Genomic DNA, 23868 nt, shown 5'->3' with positions numbered 1-23868 from the left:
CACTTCCTTCCTTTGCTTCCTTCTTTAGTTTTTGACTGGATTGGGGAGGGGATGAACAGCTTCTGTATCAGCAGGCAGTTAACAGAAAGCTCACACTGGTGTAGATATTTAGGTGCAAACTGAAAACTAAAATTTGAAAACGAATGGGTAATAAATAAACTGCTATAAGACTCCCTGCTTTACGGAGGGAGTAGAAGTCTGGAGCCCAGGATTGTTAGGAACCAGTAAAGGGTCCCAAGAAGATGAGGAGGTTCATCTCTGAATAGGAAATGTCAAGAATAACATTCATTCATTTAACAAATATTTATACAACATCTACATGTGTCAAACAATGGGCCGGCTGCTGGGGATATAGTGGTGAATAGGCTAAGCACGGACACCACACTGAGGGCTCTCACAGTGTAGTCCAATAGCCACACACACACACACACACACACACACACACACACACCTGCAAGTTTCTAGATATAATACTGGTTGTGTGCAACACATACTCATATTTTTATGTTATTCTATCTCATTAAAAATATATTTCAGGGGCGCCGGGGTGGCTCAGTTGGTTACATGTCCGACGGCTCAGGTCGTGATCTCACGGTTTGTGAGTTCGAGCCCCGCGTCTGTGCTGACAGCTCAGAGCCTGGAGCCTGTTTCGGATTCTGTGTCTCCCTCTCTCTCTGCCCCCCCACACACACTCATGCTCTGTCTCTCTCTCTCTGTCAAAAATAAATAAACATTAACAAAAATTAAAAATATATGTATATTTCAGGGCACCTGGGTGGCTCAGTCGGTTGAGCGTCCGACTTCGGCTCAGGTCATGATCTCGCAGTCTGTGAGTTCGAGCCCCACACCGGGCTCTGTGCTCACAGCTCAGAGCCTGGAGCCTGCTTTGGATTCTGTGTCTCCCTCTCTCTCTGCCCCTCCCCTGCTCATGCTCCGTCTCTCTCTGTCAAAAATAAATAAAACATTAAAAAAATTTTAAATAAAAAATACATATATTTCATAACCCATTAATAGGTTGCGTCCACAGTTTGAAAAGCATTGATCTAGTCAAGGAAACAGACACACAGACAATTAGTTATCATACGGTGTTATAAGTGCAATGACAGAGAAGTATTCCTAGGGGCCAAGGGAAGTATTCTGAACTCACATTTACCTTATTAAAATTTTTTTATTTATATTTGAGAGAGGGAGAGACAGAGCGTGAGTGGGGAGAGGCAGAGAGAGACTGAGACAGAATCCGAAGCAGGCTCCAGGCTCTGAGCTATCAGCACAGAGCCTGATGCAGGGCTCGAACCCATGAGCTGTGAGACCATGACCTAAGCTGAAGTCCAATGCCCAACCGACTGAGCCACCCAGGCGCCCCTCTTCCTGAGTCTTTTGGGCCTTGATTGCTTTCAGCTTGAACGAATCCGCATGTGTAAGTGGCACATCTTGGGGTGATTGTTGTGAACCCCGACGCTCACATGCTGAGCACCTTGGCGCTCCTCGGTCTGTTCCTCTGCACGTGGCATCTCATCCTCCAGGGCCTCTCCGTGTAGCCTGGGCTTCTCGCAGCATGGTGATCTCAGGGCAGCTGACTGCTTGCATGGCATCTGGCTTGACTGAACGTTCCAAGAAATAGGAACTGGAAGCCGCTGCCGGTTTCTTCCGACCTGAGCCCTGAAACTGGCATGTTCATGGGCACACAGACTGTGCAGTCACACGGGGCGCTGCTAAGTTCAAGGCCCTGCTTCTCTGCCATCTTGAAATTCTTTCAAAAAAATTTTTTTATTCTTTTTTAAAAATTTTTGATTTGTTTTTGTTTTTGAGAGAGAGATAGAGAGAGACAGAATGCGAGCAGGGGAGGGGCAGAGAGCGAGGGAGACAGAATCCGAAGCAGGTTCCCGGCTCCGGGCTGTCAGCACAGAGCCCGACACAGGGCCCGAACTCTCGAACCGGGAGATCATGACCTCAGCCGGAGTCAGAGGCTTGACCGACTGAGCCACCCAGGTGCCCCCAAAATATCCTATTTTTTAAAGTTTATTTCATTTTTTCAGCATTCTCTACACCCAACATGGGACTCGAACCCATGACTCTGAGATCAAGAGTCACATGCTCTATGAACTGAGTCACGTGGCCACCCCGCCGTCTTGAAATTCTTAATCAATGTTTAGAAGGGACCCTACGTTCTCAGTTTGGGCTCTGCCCAGAATATCTCTTTTGCTCTACTTTATTGGTCTGAGCAGTTGCAGAACCCACGTGGATTCAAGGGAAGGGGATACAGAGCTCACCATCAGGAAGAGTATCAAAGAACTCAGGGTCACCTTTAATCCGTCACCGCATGGTGTAAGAGAGGTGATAAGAGTACTAGAAGCGGGGCGCCTGGATGGCGCAGTCGGTTAAGCGTCCGACTTCAGCCAGGTCACGATCTCGCGGTCCGTGAGTTCGAGCCCCGCGTCAGGCTCTGGGCTGATGGCTCGGAGCCTGGAGCCTGTTTCCGATTCTGTGTCTCCCTCTCTCTCTGCCCCTCCCCCGTTCATGCTCTGTCTTTCTCTGTCCCAAAAATAAAAAAAAAAAAAAAAAAACAAAAAAAAAAAACGTTGAAAAAAAAAAAAAAAAGAGTACTAGAAGCAAGAAATCCGAGATCTAGGGGCACCCGGCTGGCTCAGTCAGAAAAGCACGTGACTCCTAGAGTCATGAGTCTGAACCCCACATTGGGTGTAGAGACTCCTAAATAAATAAACTGTTACAAAAAGAAGAAGAAGAAATTTGAGGTCTGGTCCCAGTTTTATCGCTACAATGGGCCTGCTGCGAACAATCACTTCAGCTTTGGGGACTTCGGTTTCCTTCCACTTAAAATGAGGAAACTGGTTCAAAAGTCATGAACTTCTAGTGACACATTTGTAACTCTCGACATATACATCTGATAGGGTATTCGTTAGAAAACAAAAATGTGGGGCGCCTGGGTGGCGCAGTCGGTTAAGCGTCCGACTTCAGCCAGGTCACGATCTCGCGGTCCGTGAGTTCGAGCCCCGCGTCAGGCTCTGGGCTGATGGCTCGGAGCCTGGAGCCTGTTTCCGATTCTGTGTCTCCCTCTCTCTCTGCCCCTCCCCCGTTCATGCTCTGTCTCTCTCTGTCCCAAAAATAAATAAAAAACGTTGAAAAAAAAAAATTAAAAAAAAAAAAAAAAAGAAAACAAAAATGTTTCCACGGGGCATGGGAACGGAAGGGCAATGAGCTACAAAAAAAAAAAAAAAAAAGATTATTGGTTTAATCAGTAGGGCTGTGGATCTAGGTTCAAGGTCACCTGCCTCCACCTTCCACTTGTTCCTCCCACAAACGCGCACCGCGGGCGATGAGGCAGACCCGCAGGGCTGGGTGCTGGGCTGCGGGGATGAGCCACATCCACAGACTCCAGTCTTCAGAGGCTCACGGCCTACGGTGCGGCAGGTGAATGTAGACAGTCGCAGCCTCTAATGTGGCCAGGAAGGCAGTAAGTCCTGCCCTGATGGGGGAGGGGCCGAGGAAGAGCCAGCTGAGCCCCGCGGGCTGCGGAGGACTCAGGGCCGGGGCACCGAGTGGGGCACGTTCCCGTCCTGGGCAGAGGCCTGCAAAAAGGCCCGGTCGGGGGAAAGCTGGGAGACTTGATGGAACGGAAAGTCACTCTGTGTGGAAGTAAGTGCAGAAAAGGGACGTGTTCGGTGGGTAGTGGCAGGAGAGGGTGCTGACGGAAGGGGTGATGGGGGAACGGGGCTGAAGGCGGAAGCTGGGGTCAGATCACCGGGAGCCTCTAAGCCTTGAGAGAGAGTTTGGATTCTACCCTGAGGCCCAGGCAAACATTGAAGGGTTCGAACTTGGACGGAGGGTCTCCGCTCTGGGTCGAAGGACTCTCACCGGGGTTGCTGTGTGGACTGCCGAGGTCAGACTGGTTGGAAGTAGGGCAGGGTAGGCTGGGAGCAGCCTGGTAGGAGGCTGTGGTTTGTGGTCTGGGTGAGCAATGATGGTGACGGCACGAAGGCAGAGGCAGGGCAGTGGAGATGGCGTGAAATGCACAGACGAGAGAGATTTAGTAGAAGCGAGACTTGTGACCGCGTGTAGAGCGGGGAGAAGAGGGCAAGGGTCATGCCCAAGTTCCTGGTCGGAGCAACAGGGTGGATGGTGGTGTCATTTACTGAGAGGGAAAGACCACGAGAACAGTTGTTTTTTGGAGGAGAAGCGGAGGGATCAAGGGTTCAGTTTGGTATATCCGGGGAAACCTTGGTTTGCGAGCATGATTCGGTCCGGAAACGTGACTGTCATCCAAAGCGCTTGTATCTCGGAGCAAATTTCAAGAACCATGGGCTCAGTTGCGATCATCGTCACGTACTACTCGCATTGCAAGACACCACTCGTTTGTCAAATTAAATTTGATTAGAAGTGTTTGCTCATCTTGGGGAACCCTCACCAAACAAGGTTTTACTGTATTTGGTTTGGGATGGCTGTGAGACTTCCAGGTGAAGGTATCCAACAGAGAGATCTTGTGGATATGCAAGTCAAAAGAGAACTGGAGGAGGCTGTGGGTTAGGGGAGGGGTTTTGTTTTGACCTAGGAGTGACGGCTTGTTTGCAAAATGACGTTGAAGAGCGCAGAAGAGAAGGAAAGGTAGGAAGACAGAGGGGGTCAATAGGAATAGCCAATGGATCGAAGCTCCTGGGGGCTGGGGAGGGACGGGTTAGCCCAGGACTAGGGGTTTGTCTTACAGAGGAGGAAAGCCTAGGAATTAAGAGTTCAGATGCTTGGGTAGGGGGATGGGTGAACTAGGTGAAGGGGACTAAGAACGCACTTATCTTTAAAAAAAAAAAAAAAAGTTAGGGGCGCCTGGGTGGCTCAGAAGGTTAAGCGTCCAACTTTGGCTCAGGTCATGATCTCACGTCAGCGCACAGCCTGCTTCAGATCCTCGATCTCCCTGCCTCTCTGCCCCTCCCCACCCACTCCACCCCCCGCCCCCGTTCTCTCAAAAAATAAGCAGTTTAAAAAAAGAAAGAAAATCATTTATATTAAAAAAGTACACTTATCCTGATGAACACTCAGTAACATATAGAACCGTTGAATCACTGTATTGTACACCTGAAACTAATATAGCACCGTATGTTAACTCTACTGGAATTTAAAAAAAAATAAAAAAAGAGTTCAGGGGCGACGGCTGGCTCAGTCGGTAGAGCACGTGACTCTTGATCTCGGGGTTGTGAGTTTGAGACCCACGTTGCAGGGCAAGATTAGGTAAAAAAAAGAAAAGAGTTCAGCCTCTGGAATCTGGGTCCTGTCGCCTTCTAGCTGTGAGACCTTGGGCAAGTCACTTACTTTCCTGAGTGTCAGTTTCCTCAACTTTAAAGTGGGAAAATGATGAGAACCTGCTAAGTTTGGCCTGATAATCACAGGCCATAGTGTGTGTAATAGGCTTACCACGGTGCTTGGCTCTTAGGTCGTGCCGCCTAAATGGGAGGTGTCATCGTTATAACAGGAGCACAGGAGGAAAAACAATGGATGCCCGCACAAGTCGGGTCATAGGTTTGGTTACAGGAAGCTGAACAAATTCTTTTTAGATATTTTATATCTTTTTGATGAAATAAAAGGTGAGGTTATCTAAAGGGGGCTATGTGCAAATGTCTCTGAGACTAGAAAAGCCACTTGTTTTGCATTGCCTAGGAGACAGGATAGTCACTGTCAACAAGGGTCAACAAATTGCCAGTCACTGAAATCGTCAAGATTTGCTTTTTGGGGTTTTTTTTTAATGTTTATTTATTTTTGAGAGAGATAGAGAGAGACAGAGCATGAGTGGGGGAGGGGCAGAGAGAGAGGGAGACACAGAATCCGAAGCAGGCTCCATCCAGGCTCTGAGCTGTCAGCACAGAGCCCGAGGCGGGGCTCGAACCCACGAACCGTGAGATCATGACCTGAGCCGAAGTCGGACGCTTAACCGACCGAGCCACCCAGGCGCCCCAAGATTTGCTTTTAAATTAAAGTGACTCCTGCTTTTGTAGCCTAGTACTGAAACTTGTACGCAGTACAAATCACAAGTATTTGTTCATCTGGTTTTTTCCTGATCTAGTTTCCTTTGTTTTTAAGAGTTTATTTTTTAAGTAATCTCTACATCCAACACGGGGCTCGAACTTACAAGCCCGAGATCAAGAGTCACGTGCTCCACCGACTGAGCCAGCCAGGTGCCCCTGATCTAGTTTCTTAATAGATTTTGTAAAGAACAATTATAGATATACCAAAAAGTTGAGAAGATAATACAGATAAAACTCATGATTTGTTTGGATTTTCTTAGTTTTTACTTAATATCTGTTTTCTGTTCCAGGATCCCATCCACTTTGCGTATAGTTGTTATATCCCCTTAGGCTCTTGTTGGCTGTGATGGTGTCTTGGATTTTCCTTTTTGATGACCTTGACAATTTTGAGAACTGGTCAAATTTTTGTAGGATGCCCCTTTATTGGATTGTTTGATGTTTTTGTCATGATTAGAATGAGGTTATAGGTTTGGAGGAGGAAGGTCACAGAGATAAAGTGCCATTCTTCTCAGATCATGTCAAGGGTCCATACCATTAACCTGATTTATCCCCCTTGATATTGACCTTGATCACCTGGCTAAAGTAGTGTGGCTCAGGCTTCACCATAAAGTTACTTTCCCTTCTTCCCAACCTTACTCTTTGGAAGGAAGTCACAATGTGCAGCACTCTCTTAAGGAGCAGAGAATTGTATTTTCCACACTTTAAGGGAGGAATGTCCCCATAAATTATTTGGAATTATTCTGCGTGGGACATGTGTCTCTTCTTTTCTATTTATTTGTTTATTTATTTAATAATTTATTTCTATCAAAATGGACTTATGGATATTTCTTTTATACTTTGTGTTATAATCCAGTACCTTCCCAGCCCTAGAATCAACTATTTTTCCAAAGAAGCAAGGAACCTTGGTTTCTTTTACTGGGAAATGGTATTAGAAACCAAGATCTGGGCATTAGGTATTTCCCATCCGAATAAACTTTAATCTGATCACAAACTATCATCTTGAAGTAACATAATTGGGTTTTTTTTTTAAGTGTATTTATTTCTTTTGAGGCAGAGAAGAGCACTGGGACAGCAGAGGAACAGAGAGAGGGAGAGAGAGAGAGAGAGAGAGAGAGAGAGAGAGAGAATCCCAAGCAGGCTCCGCACTGTCAGCTCAGAGCCCGATGCAGGGCTCAATCCCACGAACTGTGAGATCATGACCAAAACCAAGAGTCAGACGCTTAACAGGCTGAGCCACCCTGGTGCCCCATCATAGTTGCTTTTTGTATCAGTGTTCAACCAGAGAAGCAGGACCAGTAGGCAATATCTATTAAGAGATTTATCACAAGGAACTGACATCCATGATGGTGAGGTCTGACTAGGCAAATTGGGAATCCACAGGGCAGGCCTTCAGAAGGGCACAGTGTACCTCATGAGCTTGGGCTGTCCACAGGCAGAATTTCTTTTCTTGAGGGAGCTTCAACCCTGCTCTTAAGGCTCCTCAACTGATTAAATCAGTCCCACCCAGGTTATCCAGGATAACCTCCCTTACTTAAACTGAACTATGGATTTCATTACATCTGCAAAATACCCTGACTGCAATACCTAGATTAGTGTTTGAGTGAATGGGGACTGTAGCCTACCTAAGCAACACATCAAAAAGACCATCGTACCTTTAAAAGGCTCCAAATCCTGGAGCACCTCATCTACTGACTGTGTTCTATAAATGTACATTTTCTGGATTACTGAAGAGTACTCCCATATGAACTAAAGCTTTTAGACTGTTACATATTCAAAACAGAAGTTTTGTTTTGTTTTGTTTTTGTTTTTTTATTTTATTTTTTTAATTTTAGAGAGACAGCATGGGGGAGGGGGGAGAGGGAGAGAGAGAGAATCTTAAGCAGGGTCCACGCTGAGCATGGAGCCCAATGCAGGGCTGGATCCCATGACCCTGGGATCATGACCTGAGCTGAAGTCAAGAGTTGGACACTCAGCCAACTGAGCTACCCAGGTGCCCCGTGTTTGGTTGTTTTTGAGTACGCACTATGCCCAACGTAAGTCTTGAACTCAAGACCCCAAGATTAGGAGTTGTATACTCTATCAAATGAGCCAGCCAAGTGCCCCTAGACTGTTACATATTCAGGACGCACCATAAACTTCTCCGCCTTCTTCAACTGAACTACTAACTACTTTTATCTGGTCGGAATCACCCAGGGCCCCTCATATGAACATCATTTATCATACTGAGCTGAGCTCAGTTGGCTCTAGGTCATTTAGTTCCTGTGTCAACCGTCAGGTCTTTGTCCTGAGGTTGAGATCTAGTTCATGTCAAATGTGAAATAGATCGACCAAAAGCATCATGCAAAATGAATGCTCATATTTCTGTATTGGGCATGGGGGATACAAGAATAAGTAAGAGTTGATACTTTTCTTTTACTAGTGTGTGTGTGTGTGTGTGTGTGTGTGTGTTATGTACAAGGGAAAGCTTATAAGGCTAACAGCTGATCCTTTGGCAGAAAGTTTGCAGGCCAGGATGTGGCACGACACATTCACAGTGCTGAAAGGAAAAAAACCTACAACCAAGAATACTCTACCCAGCAAGGCTGCCATTCAGAATTAAAGGAGAGATAGAGTTTCTAAGACAGACAAAAGTTAAAGGAGTTCATCGCCACAAAACCAGCTTTCCAAGACATGTTAAAGGGACTCCTTTAAGTGGAAAAAAAAAGGGGACATAACTGGAAGTAAGAAAATTATGAAAAAATAATTTCACTGGTAAAGGTAACCATCACTTATGTATGAATGGTAAAAGACAAAAGTAATGCAATTAATTACATCTAAAAAATTAATTCAGGGAGGGGCGCCTGGGTGGCTCAGTCGGTGAAGCGTCCAACTCTTGATTTTGGCTCAGGTCATGATCTCACGGCTCATGGGTTCGAGCCCTGCATCGGGCTCTGTGCTGACAGTTCAGAGCCTGGAGCCTGCTTCAGATTCTGTGTATGTGTCTCTGTCTTTGCCCCTCCCCTGCTCATGCTCTGTGTCTCTCTGTCTCTCAAAAATAAATAAACGTTTAAAAAAAATTAAAAAAAAAAAGTAAATGGTCTAGGGTTGCCTGGGTGGCTCAGTCAGTTAAGCGTCTGACTTCCACTCAGGTCATGATCTCATGGTTCATGGGTTCGAGTCCCACATTGGGCTCTTTGCTGTCAGCAAAGCCTGCTTTGGATCTTCTGTCCTCCTCTCTCTCTCCTCTCTCTCTCTCAAAATGAATAAACATTAAAAAAAAAAAAAAGCAATTGGTCCACATGCACCAATCAAAAGACTAGGGTGACTGAATATATTAAAAAAAAAAAAAAAACCCAGACAACCAAACAAACGAAAACAAGACCCATCTATATGTTTCCTACAAGAGACTCACAACAGACTTAAAGACACACACAAACAAAAAGTGAATGAATGGAAAAATATGCTCCATGTAAATGGAAGCCAAAAAAAAAAAGCTGGGGTAGGCAATACTTGTATCAAACAAAATAGGGTTTAAAAGGGAGAGTGTAATAAGAGACAAAGAACAGCACTACATAATGATAAAGGGGTCAATCCAACAAGAGGATGTAACAATTGTGGGGGTTTTTTATTAAAAATTTTTTTTAATGTATATTAATTTTTGAGAGACAGAGAAAGACAGAGCGTGAGTGGGGGAGGGGCAGAGAGAGAAGGAGACACAGAATCCGAAGCAGGCTCCAGGTTCCAAGCTGCCAGCACAGAGCCCGATCCGGGGCTCGAACCCATGAACCACGGGATCATGACCTGAGCTGAAGTCGGCCGCTTAACCGACCTGGCCACCCAGGCGCCCCAAGGATATAACAATTATAAATATATATGCACCCAACAGGGGAGTGTCTAAATATGTAAAGAAATAGTGACAGACATAAGGGAGAAAGTGACAGTAATACAATAATAAGGCACTCTAACACCCATCCCCTTACATCAGTGGATAGATCATCCAGATAGAAAATCAATAAGGAGAGGCACCTGGGTGGGTAAAGCGAGTCTAGAAGGAAGACATCTCAGGGCGCCTGGGTGGCTCAGTCGGCTAAGCCTGTGACTTTAGTTCAGGTCATGACCTCATGCTTGTGAGTAGAGGGAACCTATCTCAACAGGAGAAAGGCCGTATATAACAAACCCACAACTAATATCATATTCAATGGTGAAAAGCTGAAAGCTTTTTCTCTCAGGTCAGGGACGAGACTAGGATGTCCATTCTTAGCACTTTTATTCAGCATAGCACTGCAAGTCTTAGCCGCAGCAATCAGACCAGAAAAAGAAGTAAAAGCCATCCAAATTGGTAAAGAAGAAGTAAAATGTTCCCTATTTGCAGATGACATGTTACTATGTAACATGGAAAGCATACATGGTATCTCCATTGGAAGGGAGAACTGAAAATGAACTCAATAAAGTTGCAGGATACAAAATTAATATACAGAAATCTGTTGTATTTCTATACGCTGATAATGAAGTGGCAGAAACAGAAATTAAGAAAACAATCCCATTTGTATTTCACCAAAAAGAATAAAATACTGAAAATACTGGGGCGCCTGGGTGGCTCAGTCGGTTCAGCGTCCGACTTCGGCTCAGGTCATGATCTTGCTGGTCCCGAGCTCGAGTCCCACACTGGGCTCTGTGCTGACAGCTCAGAGTCTGGAGGCTGTTTCAGATTCTGTGTCTCTGTCTCTCTCTCTCTCTGCCCCTTCCCCGCTCATGCTCTCTCTCTCTGTCTCTCTCTGTCTCTCTCTCTCAAAAATAAGTAAACATTAAAAAAAAACAACAATAAAATACCTAGGAACAAATTTAACCAAGGAAGTGAGAGGCCTGTATTCTAAAAACTATGAGACCTTGATGAACAAAATTGGAGATGACACAAATAAATGGAAAGACAGTCCATGCTCGTGGATGGGAAGAATTAATATTGTTAACATGTTCGTACCATCCAAAGCAATCTACAGATTCAATGCAATCCCAATAAAAATACCAATACTCTCTTTCACAGAACTACAACAAATAATCCTACAATTTGTATGGAACCACAAAAGACCCCAAATAACTAAAGCAATCTTAAGAAAGAAGAACAAAGTTGGAAGTATCACAATCCTAGATTTAAAACAATACTACAGGGGCGCCTGGGTGGCTCAGTCGGTTAAGCCTTGGACTTCAGCTCAGGTCATGAGCTCATGGTTTGTGGGTTCGAGCCCCACATCGGGCTCTGTGCTGACAGCTGGATCCCAGAGCCTGCTTCGGCTTCTGTGTCTCCCCCTCTCTCTGCCCCTCTCGTGCTCTGTCTCTGTCTCTCAATAATAAATAAACGTTAAAAATTTATAAAAATAAAATTAAAAAATAAAAAATAAAACAACACTACAAAGCTACAGTAATCAAAACAGTATGGTATTGGCACAAAAACAGACACACAGATGGCACCTGGCTGGCTCAGTGGGTTGGGCATCCAACTCTTGATTTCAGCTCAGGTCATGGACTCACAGTTCATGAGTTCAAGCTCCATGTGGGGCTCTGTGCTGACCATGCAGAGCCTGCTTGGGATTCTGTCTCCCACTCTCTCTGCCCCTCCTCCACTTGTTCTCTACTCTCTCTCTCAAAATAAATAAATAAATAAACATTAAAAAAAAAGACACATAAAACAATAGAATGGTATAGAAAACCCAGAAGTAAACCCATGCCTATATGGTCATTTAATCTATGACAATGGAGGCAAGAATCTACAATGGGCAAAAGACAGACTCTTCAATAAAAGGTGTTGGGAAAACTGGACGGCTACATGCAGAAGAATGAAACTGGACTACTTACACCATAAGTAAAAATACAGTTAAAATGGACTAAAGATCTAAATGTAAGACCTGAAACCATAAAACTCTTAAAAAAAAAAAAGCAGTAATCTCTTAGACATCAGCCTTAGCAATATTTTTCTGGATCTGTCTCCTCAGGCAAGGGAAACAAAAGCAAAAACAAGTAATTGCAACTACATCAAACTAAAAAGTTTCTGCACAGTGAAGGACACCATCAAGAAAACAAAAAGGCAACCTACTGAAATGCAAGAACATATTTGCAAATGATATATCTGATAAGGGATTAATATCCAAAATATATAAAGAACTCCTACAACTCAACACTAAAAAGCAAACCCCAAAACCCCCAAATAATCTGGGTAAAGAATTGCCAAAGGGCCTGGATAGGCATTTTTCCAAAGAAGACATCCAGATGGCCAACAGGCACATAAGATGCTCAACGTCACTCCTCATCAGGGAAATACAAATCAAAACCACACTGAGATACCACCTCACACCGGTAAGAGTGGCTAAAATGAACAAATCAGGAGACTATAGATGCTGGCGAGGACGTGGAGAAACGGGAACCCTCTTGCACTGTTGGTGGGAATGCAAACTGGTGCGGCCGCTCTGGAAAACGGTGTGGAGGTTCCTCAAAAAATTAATAACACACATATCATATGATCCAATCATTCCACTGCTGGTTATTTACCCGAAGAAAATGAAAACACTAATTCGAAACGATACATGCACACCTATGTTTATTGCAGCATTATTTATAATAGCCAAGATAGGTAAACAACTTAAGTGTCCATCAGTAGATGAATGGGTAAAGAGAATGTGGTATATATATATATATATATACACACACAATGGAGTCATAGCCATAAAAAAGAATGAAATCTTGCCATTCATGACAACATGGATGGACCTAGAGGGTATAATGCTACATGAAATAAGTCAGAGAAAGACAAATGCCCTATGATTTCACGTATATGTGGAATCTAAAAAACAAAAGAACAAACAAAAGAGAAATCGAGTCAGACTTATTTGTTTTTCATTTTTATTTTAAGTAGGATCCATGCCCAACATGGGGCTTGAACTCACAACCCTGAGCTCAAGAGTCGCGTGCTCTATGGACAAAGCCTGCCAGGTGTCCCAGAAACAGACTCATTAACAAACATACCAAAATGGTGGTCACCAGAGGAGAAGGGTGGAGGGACGGAGAGAATAGGTGAGGAGGATTAAGAGGTACAAACTTTCAGTCATAAAAGAAATAAATCATGGGGATGAAAAATACGGCCTAGGGAATACAGTCAATAATGTAATAATTTTGTACGGTTGGCCAGTGGTAACTACACTTACTATGATGAGCATTTTGTAATGTATGTAATTGTCAACTTACTACGATGTACACTTAAAACTAGTATAATATCGTACGTCAACTATACCTCAGTTGAAAAATAAAGTGTACAGGGGGCACCTGGGCTCAGTCGTGAAGCATCTGACTTTGGCTCAGGTCATGATCTCACAGTTCATAAGTTCGAGTCCCACATCGGGTGAGCTCCAGCCCTGTTTCGGGTGAGCCCTGCATCTCTCTCTCTCTCTCTCTCTTTTCTCTCTCTCTCAAAAAAACAAAGTGTACAGTTGAGTTTCTTTTAGTATATTTACAGATATGTGCTACCATTACCACAGCCAATTTTGGAATATTTTCATCACCTTAAAAGAAATTCCCTGCCCTTTACTATCACCTTCTAGCCCCCCATCCTTCTCAGCCCTAGGCAACCTTTATGTATATATATATACATATATATATATGTATATATATATTTTTTTAATTTTTTTAATGTTTATTTTTGAGAGAGAGAGAGAGAGAGAGACAGGGAGACAGAGCATGAGCGGGGGAGGAGCAGAGAGAGAGGGAGACAGAATCGAAAGCAGGCTCCAGGCTCCAAGCTGTCAGCACAGAGCCCGACACGGGGCTCAAACTCACAAACCGTGAGATCGTGACCTGAGCCAAAATCAAGAGTCAGATGCTCAACTGGCTGAATCACCGAGGCATCCCTATCATTACCTTCTCAAGGTTCATCCACTTTGTTGCATGTATTGGAACTTGATTCCTTTTTATGGCCAAACAACATTCTATTGTGTGGTGACGCCACATTTTGCTTATCCATTCACCTGTTGGTAGACATTAGGGTTATTTTTAGCTTTTGGCTATTATGAATGATGCTGCTATGAACATTCACGTAGAAATTTTTGTGTGGACATATGTTTTCATTTCTCTTAGGTAGATAACTTGATACCCAGGAGTGGAATTTCTGAGTCACAGAGCAAACAAGTTATGGTACCAATTCCCATGTGTGTATGGGCGGGGGGGTGGTGTTCCCCACACTAATAAGGATCAATTCTTTCGTGCCAGCTGGATACCCTACAACGTAACTCGATTTAGCTTCATTCTGACACTGTCCACCGGGAGACGGCACCAGATTCCACAGGTCGAGGACTGAGTCCTACAAGACTCACCCCCTCCCCTGACAACTTTAGATATCAGTCATAAACCCAGGTGTCACCGGTGCTTTTGGCTGACCAGCTGTAGATTGCAGGTTCCAAGGACCCTCTCCTTGGGTTCGATTAATTCGCTAGAGCACCTCATAGAAATCAGAGAAACGTTTCACTTATTAGATCCCTAGTTTATGACAAAAGGGTATAACTCAGGAAGAGACGCATGGAAGAAATGTTTAGGGCAAGGCATAGGGAAGGGTTCTCGGGGCTTCCATGCCCTCCAGGGTGCCACTCACCTAGCATCCCAGAAGCTCTTAGAATTCCTTCCTTTTGGCTCTTTATGGACGCTTCATTACCTAGCCATGGTTGATTAAATCATTGGCCTTTGGGGACTGACTCAACCTCAGGCCCTCTTCCCTCCCAGGAGGTTTGGGGGAGGTACGGAAAGTTCTGTTACTTTGGGTAATCCTGGGGTTGGTGGCCCTGGCAACCAGCCCTGTCTTAAGGGCTTTCCAAAAGACACCTGTTTAACATAACAAGACACCATTATCACTCTTATCAGGAAATTTGAAGGGTTGCTCTGAGCCTGGAACAAGGTCAAGGGCCAAATATATACATATATATTTTTTAAATTTCAGTTTATTTATTTATGTTGAGAGAGAATGAGAGAGCGAGTGTATGTGAGCGGGGGAGGGGGGAGAGAGAGAGAGAGAGAGAGAGAGAGAGAGAATCCCAAGCAGACTCCACACTGTCAGCGCGGAGCCGGATGTGGGGCTCAGTCCCATGAACCGTGACATCCTGACCTGAGCCGAAAACAAGAGTCGGACGCTGCACCGACTGAGCCACCCAGGCGCCTCCAAATATGTATTTACTATAAATCGCAATATCACATATGGTAACTGTACGTTCCAACTTTTTGAGGAGCTGCCAGACTGCTTTCCAAAGTGGCTGCACCAGTTTACATTCCCACCAGTGGAGAATGAGGGTTCTCATTTCTCTGCATCCTTGTCCAATGCTTGTTATAATCTGATCACAGCCATCCTCGTGGCTATAAAGTCGTATGTCATTCTGGGCTTCACGTGCATTTCCCTCATCACTGATGATGTCGAACATCTTTTCAGGCGCTTGTCGGCTATTTGCATATATCCCTTCTTCTCCGGAGAACCGCCCCGCCCGTTCCAGTCCTTTGCCCATTTCTTGAGGGCAGGTTGTTTATATTTTTGTCGTTGAGTTGTAGGATTCTTTATATACTCCAGATACTGGAGCCTTACAAGATATATGTTTGCAAATATCTTCTGTTCTGTGGGTCGTCTTTTTACTTTCCCAATCGTTTTCCTTTGAGGCCCCCAAGTCTTTAATTTCGGTGAAGTCCAATTTATCTCTTTCTCGTTTTGTCCCTTGTGGCTTTGAGTGCCAAGCTATGATTCCATGGCCAAATCCATATCTATTTATTAAGCACCCTCCATTCATCAGGAACTAGGGGTACTGTAGTGGGTAAGACAGACTTGGTCCCTGTCTTCATGGAATGTAAGTCTAGTGGTGGCAGGGGAGATTTTAATGTAATAACTGCTGGAATAATTTCCTCAGGTGTAATGAGGACTAGGGGCGCCTGGGTGGCTCAGTCGGGGGCAAGCATCCGACTTCCGCTCAGGTCATGATCTCACAGGTTGGTGAGTTCGAGCTCGGAGCCTGGAGCTTGCTTCGGATTCTCTGTCTTCCTCTTTCCCTGCCTCTCTCCCGCTCATGCTCTGTCTCTCAAAAATAAATAAATGCTAAAAAAAATTTTTGAAAAAAGTATAAGGAGGACTATGAAAAGGAGCAGAATGAGCCAAGTGCTAACCCAGCCCAAGGGGCAAGGAAGTCTTCCCCAAGGCAGTGACTAACATCTGCAGGATGAGTGGGAGTGGGCCAGGTGAAGGGGGCAAAGAACAGAGGGAAGAGTGTTTCTGGAGAGGGAACGGCATGTAGGAATTCCCAGAACTCGGAAGAACATGGCTCTTTCAAGGAACCTTGCTAGGAGGGCTGTGTGGCTGGCAGAGTGAGGAAGGGAGCAGGCAGGGGCGTGGGGCAGGGAGAAAAGGACTCGGGGAGAGAATGCAGAGTGAAAAGAAAGCTTTCTGACACTTCAAGTTGGGAAATGCCAGCAATCACAGCTGTAGGAGGTCATGGAAGACGAGGGAAGAGAGTTTCCAGGAGTAGGAAGTAGCCAACATGAGTCAGTGAGGCCAGGAAGCGAATGAAGATAAGGACTTGCACTGGGCAGCTGGGAGGTCATCGCTGGAGACGGCGTAGAAGCAATCGTGCTGGGATGATGGAGGTGGAAACCAGAATGCAGAGCGTCGAGGAGAGATTTAGAAATGAGGGGATGAGGGGCGCCTGGGGGGCTCAGTCGGTTAAGGATCCAGCTCTTGATTTTGGCTCAGGTCATGATCTCAGTTCGTGGGATCGAGGCCCGAGTCGGGCTCTGTGCTGACAGTGTGGAGCCTGCTGGGGATTCTCTCTCTCTCTCCTCTCTCTATGCCTCTCCCCATGCTGGCGTGCACTCTCTCTCTCTCAAAATAAACAAATAAACATTAAAAAAAAAGATGTGAGATGGAGACAGTGAGGGGAGGAGACCTCCCTTTGGAGAGGCTTGGCTGCCAAGAGGAGAGAGTCACAGATTTGGCCAGAAGGCTGGGGGAGACTTGAGCCCGTTTGTCCCCCCTCCCTTTTTTTTTTTTTTTTTTTTTTGAGAGAGAGAGTGCACGTGTGAGCCTGTGCACACCCACACAATCAGGGGAGTGGCAGAGAGAGAATCTCAGGCAGGCTCTGCTCAACAGCTCAGAGCCCAACTTGGGACTCGATCCCAGGAACTGTGAGATCATGACCTGAGCTGAAATCAAGAGTCCGACGCTCAACCGACTGAGCCCCCCAGGCGCCCCTCTCCTGGTCTCCGTGTGCCCTGCGGTGTGCTAGGCTGTTGCACATGCATCATCTGAAACCCTCGGAACCCTGCTGGGGAGGTTGTGTTGGTCCCATTTTGCTGATGAGGAAGCACAACTCAGAGGAGTGAGTGGCCTGCTTGCTCAAGGTCACTGATCGGTAGTCGGCATTCAAACCCAGGCTAGGCTAAGTGCTTTGCACACCAGTGGTTTTGAATTTTGCTGGGCGGGGGGGGGGGGGGGGGGTGTCGCTGTGTGCCACCGTCTGTCCATCTCCGTGTTCACCAGTTTTACACGTGGGGCTTCGAGGTCAGCTTCGTGAGAGCAAGTTCTATGGAGGAAAAAAAAGTTTGAAAGCCACTGCTCTCCACAGGGTTCTGTGAACTTCTGAGTTGAAGCATGACTTTTCTTCGTTTTTCCAGAAACGCTTTGCTTGTGTGATGTTCCACTGCGACCCCCCCCCCCGACTGTCTCCCTGGCACATCCATGCTTCATGTGACTGCCAGAGTGACTTTTCTAAAATCCCAGCAGGTTAGTCCTCTGCTTAGAAACCTTCTATGGCTCCTGGCTACCTTTAGGCCAAAATCCACGCTCCTCCATTAGCATGACCTATGAGACCCTTGGTGATCTGAACCCCCGCCCACTTCTCCAGCTTTGTCCTTAACTACTGCCCGGCTCCCGCCTTCCTGCCAAACCTGCCGACTTACATTTCCCGGTACTTGCTGTATTCTCCCAGACATACTCCGGTGGCTCTGCCAGGAGGCCCCTCCCCTCTTCCACTGACCAACGCCCCACGCACCCCTGGAGCCTCAGATCCGGCCTTACCTTCCTCCCTGGAAAGCTTTTCCTGCACCTTTCCCCTGGGTCAGGCCCCGCCCTTGGGTGGCAACCCACCTGAAACTCTCATGCTCACCTGTCACAGGCCTGCTTCTGTCACCTTTCCTCGTCCCCTGCTCCACCAGAATGCAGATTTGCATCATCTGTTTAGCTCCGTCTTGCTCCCCTGGAAAGCAGTTTCTCAGGGAATCTGTTCTTTCTCTTGGGGTAAGCATACCAGTCTTGCCTCAAAAAGCATACCAGAAATGCCAATGGCTTGATGTGAGGCATGGAGGCTTTTCAGCATGGGAGTTTGTCCCCTGCAGCCAAACCTCAATTTTACATGGAGGAGGTAGGCTAGGCAATATCCCATGATGAGGGAAATCTGCGCGGGAGAATAGCTGACTCCGGGAGAAACGATACAAAGTGCTTTCCAATCTTCCGGCTGACTTGGTTTTCATTTTGGAAGAAGCAGGGCAGATGCCTGTCTCAGGTGCTCAGATCTGCTGATAGTTCAGATGCTTAGGGGCAGACTTTTCCCACGAAGAGGGGACTGCTGTTCTAACGGTCCTTTGAACGCTGGGCCCCGGCGCAAGCCAACGTTCCCTCCAAGCCCGGGAGCCCGCAGCCCCAGCCGCTGGGCAGGAAGGCCCCGCCCCCACGGCCTTCACCCAGCCCCGCCCACCTTGGAAGCTGTCAAGGGAGAGACGGTGGAGCAGAGACCACAGCCCTGCATCAGGCACCCAATTTGCATCTACAGAATGGGCTTGGGGGTGGAGTGGGCCGTGCCAGCTGCTGATGGCAACTGCCAGGATCCAGGAAGTGTTCACCCTTTCAAACACCGAAGAAGTTCATGGAGAACAAAAAGTTATTGCTACGCCACACCGTGTCAATTTGTTTTGAGGCGTAGTTCCTAGACACATACCACAGGCCGAGAACGTTGACAGGGAGGGTTTGGATCATTTCATGGATGACAAGAACCCGGTGGGTTATTAAGGGAAGATCGTAACGTTTTGAGCCGGGAGGAGGTAACAGAGAGGGCCAAGCAGGCGGGCCAGGCGGAGACGGAAACCTGTGTGGATGAGCTCAGGGTGGCCTTTCTGTGTTCTGTGATGACCCAATTTCTCCCTGGTGTTCAAGGATGGGGATGGGAGGGCTGGGGACACAACAGTCCATTGCAAGGGCTGTCCAAGCTTCCAGGGATGCCGTGCTATTTTGAAAATGCACCGCTCTCTAAGGCAGCATGGATCCCTAGCCACCAACTGCTTTTCCTTCCCTTCGGCCAAAGTCAACCCTCCTGTATTCTACTGTCTTCATACACAATTTCTGAATGGGGGCAATTTTCCAAACTATAACTTATAGATTACATGTAATGAAAAAGCAATGCCGATGATTAAAGAAGCCCTATCTCCGAAAAAGTGCCAGTGGGTGTATCTCATGGGAGGGCAGAAGTCCAGGTAAATTACATGACTCACCACAAAATATCAGAAACGTACACTTGCACATTTCGCCCTTCTCCCACCCCTCTGCCCCCTACAGACGACTCCTCGAGGATGAGACTTGTGCCGGAAGCCAGACCTAGCGGCCAAAGAGCCCCGGGGGACAGGCAAACTGTGTGTCTCTACTCAGAGCCAAGGTGAAAGCAGCTCCTTCTAGTGCACGGCTTGGCCATCTGCTGTGGGAACGAGGTCCTGAGCCGCCCCGATCACTAGCTCGTGGCCAGCTGGTGAGCTCTTCCCTGCAAATGTAGGAAGCTTCCCGCACTCGGCGGTTAATGGACCAAAAAAAAAAAAAAAAAAAAAAAAAAAAAAAAAAAAAGTCACTCAAAGGACAGCTTTGTCATGTGAAAGGAAAACATACTCCGCTTTAATATGCTCAAGAAGTCATCCGTGATACATTAGAAAAAGTACCGGTAAAAGCCTGGAGGTGTCAGGAACAGGATGGGGGGAAGGGTGACTCTGCCCGCAGGAATAGCCGAGTCAAGCCTTCAGTCAGGTGTTTCCTCTGTTATCCGTGGTTTATAGTCTTAACTCGTTCTTCTAAGCGAGTGCTTCCTAATAAACCCAGAGCTTCTGCCTGCCCAGAAATGGCTCTTGGAAGCGTAAGTTTTCCTCTCCCACGTAGGACGGCACTCCCGCTCCTAACTCCGTAGTCCTGTAGTCTTGGGACTCGGCGTCAGGGCGGCTTGGTCTTTGCTGTCTCGGTGAGGGTACCCTGGTCCCCAGGTCTCCTGGCCGGTGGCCGTAGAAGACCTGGGACAGGTACCTGAGACAAAGCTGGAGGTGGTCCGCCGCTTGCAGGCACAGCGCGCTCGGCTTCGGCCCGAGCTGCCGCCCCTTCGGGCGGGGCCCGAGACAACCGGAGACCGAGGCCTCGACGCGGCGTCGCGGTCCCTCCGCGCTCTCCGGTCTCCGTCGCCCTCACCGGTCCTGGAAGAAGGGGAATATTTGGCGGAAAAGGCCCTGAATTTGCGCCACCCGGCTGCCCGCGTAGTCCTTCTCCTTTCGGGGCGTGTAGTTCTTCTCCACGGCGGTCGCGCCCACCGCGCTCGGGGTCCGTCGCAGCGTCCACGCGGCGGCGCAGCCGCTGCTGTTGTTGTTGGCGTTGTTCCGCCCTCTGCCGCCCGCCGTCTCCCAGTCCTCGGCCCCCGACAGCTCCCGCAGGCTCCGCGGCGCGTCGGGTCGCAGGTAGTGACAGGCCCGGTGGCCGCTGTAGTCGCGGCGCGTGGGGTCAGCCCCCAAGGCGCCCACCAGCACCTTGATGACCATGTCGTGGCCCTGCAGGGCCGCCAGGTGGAGGGGCGTGAGGCCGCCGCTGCCCGAGGCGCTCACGTCGAGCTGCAGCCCCCGGCGCTGGGCGAAGTCGTACACCAGGATGAGCTCCTCGTGGCACCCGTGCTTGGCCAGCCAGTGCAGCACCGTGTAGCCCGTGATCGGGTCGCACCGCAGCAGCAGCCCGGGCTCGGCTTCCAGCTGCTCCCACAGCACCTCAAGGCGGCCCTCGGCGGCCGCCAGTATCCACGCGTGCTCGTGGGGCTCCAGGCACAGCCCCCCGCCGCCGCCGCCGCCGCCGCCGCCGCCCCCCGGACCGTTCGGCCCGGCCGGGGACTGCTCCTCGGCGCGCTCCTCCGACAGCCAGCCGGCGGGGGCCGCCCCCTGCAGCCCCAGCAGCTCCCACAGCGCTCCGCGCCGGCGGCCGCTGCCCGTTCCCGAGAGCATCGGCGAGCCGTGCAAGTCCCGGGAGGCGGCGGCCGCGGCGGCGTGGTCCCGGTACCTGCCCAGGCTGCTGGGGTCCACTCTCGGGGGGCGGGGTGGCGCGGCGCTCCGCGAGCTCAGCGCGGTGGCGGCGAGGGAGGCCTTGCGCCCCGGGTTCGCGGCCCCTCGGGGCTCGGCCATGGTCCGGCCGCCGCCGCCGCGGCGTTTCCAGTGTCGAGCGTTCGCTGCCCTTCCCGGGCCCCTCCGGGAGAGGAACTGGCGCTGGCGTTGGGGAAGGAAGCGGCTTGAGCAATTGGGCTCGGAGGGAGGGAGCAAAGGAGGGGAGAGGGAGGGAGAGAGGCCGCGAGCCGAGAGAGGGCCCGGCGCGGGAGGTGGGGGGGTGGGAGGTGTGCTTGGGAGGGTGGGAGCTCGGGCGGGGTACGCAGGGCAAGCCCCTCTAGAGCCCCGTGGGTACCGCCGCTCCCTCCGCGTCCCCGGGTCGCGGGGGCTCCGCCCCAAACGGCCAGGTGAGCCGGGCAGCCCCGCCTCCCGCCCCGCGCGCTCCGGTGGGGCGGGCGCGAGCGGGCCCCGGCCGCCGCCCGCGCTCGCGAGCCGCCCGGCCGCCGCGGCCCGCGGGGCTTCTCGGCATCCCGGCAGCGGCTGGGGTGAAGAGGCTCTAGGGCGCCCCCTCCCCGGCGGGCTGAGCCCGGCTCTCGGCCAAGACCTCCGGGAGCGCGAGCCTCGAGCCCCGGGGCGCTGGCTCCCCGCCCCCTTCCTTCGCCTCTCCCTCTTATCTCCTCGGGAGTCTCCCTGCACTTTGTCCCCGAGCCGCCGTTGTCCCGCCTCTAGCACTCACGGAGGCGGCCCGGGACTCGGGCTCCCTTGCCTTGCCCTTCGTACGGCCTTGGCCCTCCCCGCGGAGCCCGGAGCGGCCCGGGATTCCCGCAGAGGAACCCGAGACGAGGGTCCAGGCGGAAACTCTTGCAGGGACCCGAAAAGGGGTGTTCCCCTCCTCCCCGCGGGTCCCTGCTCGGCTCTCCGCCCTCTCCTCCTCTTCAGCCGTTCCCGAGTTGGCTTGAAGAAGCAGGCACAGGTGAATCAGTCCGCTGCCGGGGCAACGCCCTGCCCTCTCCAGAGAGGTGTCGCTGTTGTCTCCCTGAGGATATTTTACCTTCCTTCCCTCGACCGAGTGGTAGTTCTTGCCTCCTGCCCCCGCCCCCGCCGTGTTAGGGAGTTCAGTTAGTGGGCCACAGGGAGCCGCATAGAACCTTCTTGAGTCAGAGAGGGGCACAGTCGTGCTTAAGGTGGTGTTTGGGAAGATGATTCGGGGAGAGGCAGAGGCAAGAAGCCGGGAGACCGTCCCGACAGTCTAGGCCAAAGGGGACCGGGGTTCAGGCCAGGCCAGCTCACTCCACTGGGCCCAACAATGATGGAAGCTATCCGAGGCTTTTCCTCCTTGACCCTCAAATATTTTGCCCTAAATATTTTGAGCTTTCCTTCGTGACAGCCTATACATGTGCAATCGATTTTTGAACATTTATTATGTGCCAGACGCTGGACTAGATGCTTTATATATATCAACTCTTTTAATCCTCCCAGTGACCTCAAAAGCTAAGTCTCATTGCTACCCCCAGTTTGCAGAGAGGTTAGGCCACTTGCTCAAGGTCAGCCAGCAGGAAAGTGGCAGAGCAGGTCTGTGTGACACCACAGTCTTTGTCCTGGCACAGAGGGACTGGCATTCAAGCCAGGCTTATCAGCTGCCAGTCACTCACACAGGCCCCAAATTTCAGCCCAATGGACGGACTTGTCCCAACCTGAGCGTATCTGACGGTTGCCCTCCTCCTCCCGAGCGTCCTCCCTCAGAGCTTCCGTCCGGGGAAGTTCTTCTCCCTGTCCTTTGACATTGGCCTCAGTGTCCACCTTCTCCAGCATGCCTCCTCCGATTCCCCAGCCCAGTGATGGCTCTCCCTCTCCCAACCAGCTGTTTGCCCTCCTCCCTTGGCACCCAGCGCTGACCGCCTTGTGGTGCTTCCCTCTCTGTGCTCTGACATGCCAAATACACTCTCAACTCTTCGATGGCTGTGTCATACTATCCCTGCTCTGGTTTGGCAGCCTGGGGGGGTGGGGGAGGGAATGTGACTGGGTGTATAGGCCGAGGGGGGCGGTGTGCGTTGGGGGGGTGCCCACTCCCACGTCCCTGCCTCGGACTGCCACCTGTAGGACACCAAAACCGACTCGTGGAGTTCGTCAGTTCGTAAAAAAAAATAAAGTAGCGGGGCGCCTGAGTGGCTCAGTCGGCTAAGCGTCCGACTTCAGCTCAGGTCATGATCTCGCGGTCCGTGGGTTCGAGCCCCGTGTCGGGCTCTGTGCTGACCGCCGGGAGCCTGGAGCCTGCTTCGGATTCTGTGTCTCCCTCTCTCTCTGACCCTCCCCCGTTCATGCTCTGTCTCTCTCTGTCTCAAAAATAAATAAACGTTAAGAAAAAATTAAAAAAAAATTAAAAAAATAAAAAATAAAATAAAGTAGCGATCAAGTAGCTGCTGCACCGAGCCCATCAGCCAAAGCCACCTCCTGGCCTTTGCTGACTCCTCAGAGA

The 23868-nt window shown here is 49.4% G+C and overlaps 1 protein-coding gene and 1 long non-coding RNA gene across 2 annotated transcripts; one reads left to right on the top strand and one right to left on the bottom strand.

The window, feature by feature from the left end:
* The first annotated feature begins 3494 nt into the window (after nucleotides 1–3494).
* LOC122235434 lies at nucleotides 3495–19857 on the top strand. Its single transcript, XR_006213512.1, has 2 exons — nucleotides 3495–3654; nucleotides 19618–19857. It is a non-coding gene; the product is annotated as an uncharacterized LOC122235434 (long non-coding RNA).
* Nucleotides 19858–19887: 30 nt separating this feature from the next.
* SOWAHD (sosondowah ankyrin repeat domain family member D) lies at nucleotides 19888–21537 on the bottom strand. Its single transcript, XM_042974893.1, has one exon. It carries the CDS (start codon nucleotides 21471–21473, stop codon nucleotides 20499–20501), a length of 975 nt encoding a protein of 324 aa, XP_042830827.1. The 5' UTR covers nucleotides 21474–21537; the 3' UTR covers nucleotides 19888–20498.
* Nucleotides 21538–23868: the final 2331 nt, after the last annotated feature.

The sequence above is a fragment of the Panthera tigris genome, chromosome X (genome assembly GCF_018350195.1).
Source record: "Panthera tigris isolate Pti1 chromosome X, P.tigris_Pti1_mat1.1, whole genome shotgun sequence".
Taxonomy (NCBI): Eukaryota; Metazoa; Chordata; class Mammalia; order Carnivora; family Felidae; genus Panthera; species Panthera tigris.
This window is presented reverse-complemented; position numbering and strand designations above follow the sequence as displayed.

Coding starts and splice junctions, on each gene's coding strand:
- SOWAHD (XM_042974893.1), bottom strand. CDS start 21,473: ATGGCCGAGCCCCGAGGGGCCGCGAACCCGGGGCGCAAGGCCTCCCTC.